Here is a 7135-nt window from a genome sequence, read left to right as displayed (position 1 = left end):
TTCATGCATGTACTAGAATGACTCCAAGTGGTCTGTAGTAACATGTCAAGTATTACTTGCCAAAAAGTTATGTCAAAAAATAACTTGGAGCATTCAGCTTCTGATATCAACGTAGTAATTTTAGTTGCTAGTTGAGAAGAAAGGTATACCATTTGCTCCATGTGTGAGAATCATTAGTTAAAGCTAGGCTTTAGAAATTAGGGTGCTCACTTGAAATTGGGCTGCTGTATATCAGGGGTTCGTGAGAACTTTAGCAACCATATTTGCCATTATCGACATGATTATTAAAATTTGTTTAAACTAATTAATCATACTATGTAATTAGTTTCAAAGAAACTCCATGAGAAGGTTTAGTGAAAAAAGATAGCTTTCTCATGAAGTGTCCTTTAATGTTTATGAATGTTGACCAAGGCAAATAAGAGACCCTTCTGTAATCTTTTAGGGGTCTGCAATATCAAAACATCTAAGTGCATGGATATATGGCTTTGGCATTGATTTTTGGATAGGAAAAATAGGGCTTATATAAAAAGTGAACATTGTCTATCTTGCTTATACATTTGAGTTTAGAGTGTACCGGTTTTTTCCTAAAGGTTCTTCATTACTGTCTAAGAAACATTCTCCGGGACTGTAGGTGTAAACTGTTCTCAAGCATTCAGGAATGGCCCCTATTCACCTATCTCAATGCAACTTCAGTTATGTTATGGAATATAATTGTAATTCGATTGGTCCATGAAAGAGCTGCTCTTAGATTCATAACTTCCTACAAATCTCTATCAGAAAGCATTTATGATTGGTGTGGTCGGTTAGTGCTCTCGGTTATGATATAGAACTACAATGGTAATTATATTGGTCCATGACAAGTAGTATCACGTCACTTTTACGAGGTTCAATCCACTGACCAATGTTGACTCTAATCTTCCTATCTCTGGCAACTCAAAACTTCATATTGTGATCAAGATTTCAGAATTATGGTAATTAACAATTTGCTGTCCAGTTTTGAGCTCTAAGTGATAGCATCTCACTAGCTAACAATAGTAATCACTTAAAAATAACAATAGTAATTATTTCATAACACATGATATTAAGCTATACTAAATTGCAATCTAATGACCTGCATTGCATTTTTAAATGATTTTTTTAAATCATTGACCAATGCCTTGGGTATGAATCTATTTAACTGTTATATGCTGTCATTGTTGTATGTCACATTTGCAACTGTCTATGGATTATCATCTTCTATGCACACCTGCGTATGCAGACATGTTCTGGGCTTGTTTCTGCCCATGGAAAATTGGGATAAATGTAAACTAAAAAAATTGGTATCTCAGTTTGCCAAAATGTATGAAAAGTCAACACGTTTACAAATATTTGATCATGATTTGTATTTAATGTAAGGAAAAATGAGGAAAATATATATAATCTTTTAAATGATTGGTACATAAATAAAATATAGCAAACAGTGAAAGACTATGCAGCATGCATGCTATCATCATAGTTTGCGAGATTACAATGTGATGCTAGTTTGCTAATTCACTGGAAGAGAAATGCACATAGTGATTATACAATGTCAAAATATTTATCTTTTTATTTTCTACTAAGGTGTTTCTAATGTCTTCATTTCTATTGGAGTAGCACCCCTTTGTTTCTAGTGTGGATGGTATGGCTAGCATATTGGGATGCTAGCCATAGTCTCTTTGCTCATGAATTTTAATATAATAACTTGCATTGCATTTTTAAAGTCATGATCTTTTTCTATAAGCAAAATTTTCTTAAGATGATGACAATGCATTGTCTCAATATTGATTGGGAAAACAGAGTATATATGGTTTTGCCCCTACTGATTTCCTTTCTACTTCAAATGGTAGGAACTCTTTAACTCATAAACCAAAGTGTCAACTGATTTTTGCCATTCAGGTCACAAAAGGTATAATGTTTTGAAGTAGGGAGTCACCTTTTTACTTGTTTTGTTTACTTCCATCATGCTTTGTGTGTTTATGGCCGTGTATTACTGTTTTTTCCTTCGCCTTCTCAATCGATATTTATAATTCTTAATTTTGATTCCCTGGTTGCTAGTGCCGTTTTCCACTGATGGTTTTTGTCATGCAATTATATTGCACTTGATGAATATGTACAGGGGTGGGATTTGCTTCATTTTGGTGGTTGAAAGTGAAGAATCATTATCTTGCATGAACACAACTAGTGATTTTCTTGAATCTTATATCTAGTACTCCTCGTAACTTCTTCATTTTCAATATGTTCTGCATGTAATTTTTACTAGGACAACATTATCTAAGAATCCACGGTCATAAGTGATAAGTTATGAGGTAAAATTTCTAGAATAACCTCCATTTTTCGTAGTAAATTAAAAAATGATCCACGTACATCATTTTGTTTTTCTTATTTTTCTTCACACATCTTCAAGTGAATATGCATTGTGTGCACCTTGAGCCACATGGAGTTATTAAGTTGGCTCTTAATCCATTTGAACATGACTTGAGGATGTGTTTAGCCATATTTGTGCAATCTCTCAAAAGAATTAGTCCCAGTGGGAGCTTTTTGTGCTAGCTTCATATTGGGAGAATGACTTATAGATATATTTGCCATTTTTTTAATATGATAATTGATGTCTTGCAGATTGGGCAAGAAACAGAGACTGAAGTACTAGTTTCAGGCACAGGATTAGGTGGAAATCCTACCAGAAAGGTGCAAGTTGGGAAAAGCTAATAGGGTTAGTTCATTCTTTTCTTTTGTTTCTTTTGCTACTTTAACATATTCTTTTTTGAGCCAGAACATATAATTTGGATGTGTATTAAATTTTTTCTGTATTCTTTTTGGTGCATTTTTTTTTTCGTGAAACACCTTTTGCAGCAACTAAAATTACCACTACCTATCCCCAAGTAGCTTGAGTGTTGAAATTCTGATGACCCTCTCTTCCAAACTCACATTCACATGATATAATTAAAGTAGTGTTGTTCTCAATACATCAAGCTTGGACAGAATACAGTTTGCTGTGTAAATTACTTTAGTGTTTTGTTGAGGTTGTAATTTTAATTAATGCAACGAAAACCTCTGCCAAGCTGGTCCCTCTAGACTTTAATGCATGGTTCCCAACCCTTGGGAATCCGCTTGGGAATATAAATCTCTTGATGCATTATTAATAATTATAATTTATATAAATGTACACTTCATATTTACAGCTTGCTGCATGCAGTTTCTTTGAACTCATTGTAACTTTGCACTAATATATATATATATATATATATATATATATATATGTGTACCTGGAAATGACCAATAATATCATGTATAAAGCAGAATCTGTTCTTAATTCTCTTAAGAATAGTGTTGCTCGTATATATTCTCTTAATTTCTTTGTGTTGCTCATACATAGGGTCTTTTTTACTAGGAACATATATAAGAGTATATATATATATATATTTATATGGTGTATGGAAATTACTAGGAAAATAGATAGTAATTGTTGAATTCATTGACAAAGGGTTTTTTTTTTTCCATATAAGAATTAATTGACCATAGTTCAATTCAAAATTATACATGAATAGCTGGAACTAGACTTTTGGGCATATCATCAAGAGACACCCTACAATCATAACACTACTTACCCGGCTGGCCTAGATGCCGCCCTTGAAATAGTTTTTTACCTTTCATACTCTGGTGAGGACCTTCAACTAGTTTCGTGATAACCCATTACAAACTTTCATACAGTTAATAGTCTACCAAGAATTTCCTCATATCCTTATTAATGTGTACAATTCCATGTAACTCAACCAGATGGATAAGGCTTGGATGCATATTGAAGATAGATTACGTTCCAATGAATACGCAAATGGCGTTAAACAATTCATAGATATGGCGAAGGCCCATGCACCGGGTAGAGAATGCATCAGGTGTCCATGTAGGAGATGCCGAAATCAAACTTTCCATCATATTGCTATGGTTGAGGATCACTTGTTCATCGTAGGTATTGATACATCTTATACGGAATGGATATTCCATGGCGAGGAGGAAACTTTGCCAGATGCCACATTTTCTGACGAAGATGGTGATGATGATGCCTATAACTACAATGACTACATTATTGATGTAGATGAGATGTTAGATGACATCCGTGTTGGGTCCTTTATGGATAATTCTGGTAGAACAGAATTGCACTCAGACGCAGGGCCTTCACGACACACCTCTGGTACTCCAATACACCCTAACTTTGACGAGCTGCTAGACAATGCAAGAAAGCCACTTTATCCAACCTGCACAGAGTTCTCAAAACTATCATTCATAGTCAAGTTGCTTCACATAAAGACAGTTGGTGGTTGGACTGTGGAGTCATTTGACATGGTTATAAAGCTTTTGCAATCAGCATTTCCTGATGCTCAGTTCCTTGCCTCATATAACTAGGCTTGCCGCTTGCAATGTGGTTTGGGCTTTAGTTACACAAAGATACATGTATGCCCAAATGATTGTGCCTTGTTTTGGAAGGATCATGCTGATAAAGATGAGTGCCCTATATGTAATGCATCTAGGTGGGCCTCAAACACAACTAACCAACAAATGATACCCCAAAAAGTCCTCCGCTATTTTCCTTTGAAGCCACGGTTGCAAAGGCTGTTTATGTCAAAGAAGACTGCCCAAGCCATGAGATGGCATGCAGAAGAACATGTTGATGATCCCAACTTTATGAGACATCCGGCTGATTCTAGGGTATGGAAAGACTTCGATAACAAATATGATTGGTTTGCCCAAGATCCTCGTAATGTCAGACTTGGTTTAGCGAGTGATGGGTTCAACCCATTCAATAACATGAGCAAACCGTACAGCATTTGGCCAGTGCTACTTGTGCCTTACAACTTGCCCCCTTGGTCATGCATGAAAGATCCATATTTGATGATGTCATTGTTAATCCCTGGACCAAAGGCACCTGGAAATGATATTGACGTGTTCCTGCGTCCCCTAATAGATGAGTTGACAGAATTATGGAAAGAGGGAATTCGTACATATGATTCATACAAACAAGAATCGTTTCAGTTAAGGGCAACGTTGCTCTGAACCATCAATGACTTTCCTGCATATGCAAATCTTTCAGGCTGGAGCACAAAGGGTAAGATGGCATGCCCTACATGTAACTTAGAAACAGATTCACTATGGCTTGTGCATGGTCGAAAACATTGTTATATGGGTCATCGTCGGTGATTGGTGCCAGATCACAGTTAGAGAAGGCAAAAAAATGCTTTTAATGGTAAGGAGAAACACCGTCTCCAACCTAAAATGAAAGCAGGACAAGCTTTAATGGAGCAATTACATGAGGTCTCAAACGTGCAGTTTGGTAAATCAACAAAGAAGAGGAAACGTATGCCCAATGAACTTAATTGGACAAAAAAATGTATCTTCTTTGAGCTTCCTTACTGGTTAGATTTGGGATTGCAACATAACTTGGACGCCATGCATATTGAAAAAAATATTTGTGATTTAATCCTGGGAACCTTGATGAATATTGAAGGCAAAAGTAAGGACACCGCTAATGCGCGTAGGGATTTGGAAGATCTTGGACTAAGAAAAGAATTACATTTATAGCATGATGGTAATCATACTTCTATGAGTCTTGCATGTTATATGTTAAATGTAACTGAGCGAAGGAGTTTTTGTGCACGTCTTTCAGAAGTCAAATTTCCGGATGGTTTTGCCTCAAATATTGCCCGATGTGTCAACATTATTGAAGGAAAAATCATGGGGATGAAGAGCCATGATTGTCATATCTTTATGCAATATTTGTTGCCAGTTGTTATTGGTGGGTACCTACGACCCGATATTAGGGGAGCTTTAATCGAGTTCTCCTCATTTTTCAAAGAATTATGTTCATGAACACTAGACATAACAGTGTTGGAACGGCTTCAAGCTAATATCCCCATCATTCTTTGCAAATTAGAAATGATATTCCCACCTGCATTTTTCGATATCATGGTGCATCTTGCCATTCATCTGCCAGATGAGGCATTGCTAGCAGGACCTGTTCAATACATGTGGATGTACCCTTTCGAGAGGTATCTGGGTAAGTTCAAGCGATATGTCCGCAACAGAGCCCGTCCAGAAGGCTCAATTGCTGAGGCATATGTTCATGTCGAGTGCGTGACGTTTTGCTCTATGTACCTTAATGATATCGAGACTAGATATAACCGAGAGGAACAGAACATTGACTTGGTTGGGCAAACCTCTCGAGAGGCAAGTTTATCGGTTTTCTCCCAAAAGGTGCTCCCGTTAGGGGCAGCAAGAATGGAAAAATTACCCGATGCACTTTTTTCCAAGGCCGAGTGGTACGTCCTTAATAATTGCGCAGAGATTGAGGACTATATAGAGTAAGTGCACCCTCTATATCCAATTCAGCATTTTATTTTGTTTTATTGTGATTGGATAACTTATTAATGCATATAGTTTTTGTAGTGATCACTATAACAAAATGAAAGAAGAGGACCCCAGTAACATTGAGCGTAGGCACCAAAGTCAATTCCCAACGTGGTTCAGAACACGCGTAAGATTTCCCTTTTTCACTTATAAACATATCCCTTTATAGAATCTTCGAATTTCTTCCTTAATGTTCTCCTTTGTCAAATATCCATGTTAGATTGCCGAGTTGCATGCGAAGACTCCCTCTGAGGTGACCGATGACATATATGCATTAGCATGTGGTCCAGATCCACTAGTTGCATCATATGCTGGCTGTATAATGAATGGAATTCGGTTTCACACGAATGATCTCGAAGGGCGTCGCCGCACCCAAAATAGTGGGGTTGTTGTTTTGCCGACCATGAAGGATTGCCAATTGACTTCTACGGTGTGTTGCAGGACATCATAGAATTACGGTATATGGGTTGGCGTAAGTGTTTTTTGTTTAAATGTGATTGGTGAGACATTGGCGACACGAGAAGGGGGATACACATTGGGGATCACTTCACGAGTGTCAACACTTCTAGGCAATGGTATAAAGATGAGCCTTTCGCTCTAGCATGCCAAGCGTTGCAAGTGTTTTACATAAAAGACCCGACTTTGGGGGGAAGTTGGCACGCGGTACACAAGATAACAAATAGGAATGTTTACAATATTCCCCACAAGACCTCGGACTTGC

The 7135-nt window shown here is 37.1% G+C and overlaps 1 protein-coding gene across 1 annotated transcript; it reads left to right on the top strand.

Annotated features, from left to right (window-relative positions):
• The first annotated feature begins 5855 nt into the window (after positions 1 to 5855).
• LOC121265681 lies at positions 5856 to 6865 on the top strand. Its single transcript, XM_041169367.1, has 3 exons — positions 5856 to 6368; positions 6454 to 6541; positions 6635 to 6865. Exons 1-3 carry the CDS (start codon positions 5944 to 5946, stop codon positions 6863 to 6865), a joined length of 744 nt encoding a protein of 247 aa, XP_041025301.1. The 5' UTR covers positions 5856 to 5943.
• The last annotated feature ends 270 nt before the right edge of the window (positions 6866 to 7135 follow it).

This window comes from Juglans microcarpa x Juglans regia, chromosome 5D, assembly GCF_004785595.1.
Source record: "Juglans microcarpa x Juglans regia isolate MS1-56 chromosome 5D, Jm3101_v1.0, whole genome shotgun sequence".
NCBI lineage: Eukaryota > Viridiplantae > Streptophyta > Magnoliopsida > Fagales > Juglandaceae > Juglans > Juglans microcarpa x Juglans regia.
The sequence above is the reverse complement of the archived record's forward strand: the minus strand, read 5'-3'. Positions and strand labels throughout refer to the sequence as shown.

Bases quoted from the DNA above. Each gene is read 5' to 3' on its own strand.
- LOC121265681 (XM_041169367.1), top strand. From the start codon at position 5,944: ATGATATTCCCACCTGCATTTTTCGATATCATGGTGCATCTTGCCATT. The intron at 6,369-6,453 runs GTAAGTGCACCC...TAGTTTTTGTAG, and splicing joins GAGATTGAGGACTATATAGA to TGATCACTATAACAAAATGA. The intron at 6,542-6,634 runs GTAAGATTTCCC...TATCCATGTTAG, and splicing joins CAACGTGGTTCAGAACACGC to ATTGCCGAGTTGCATGCGAA.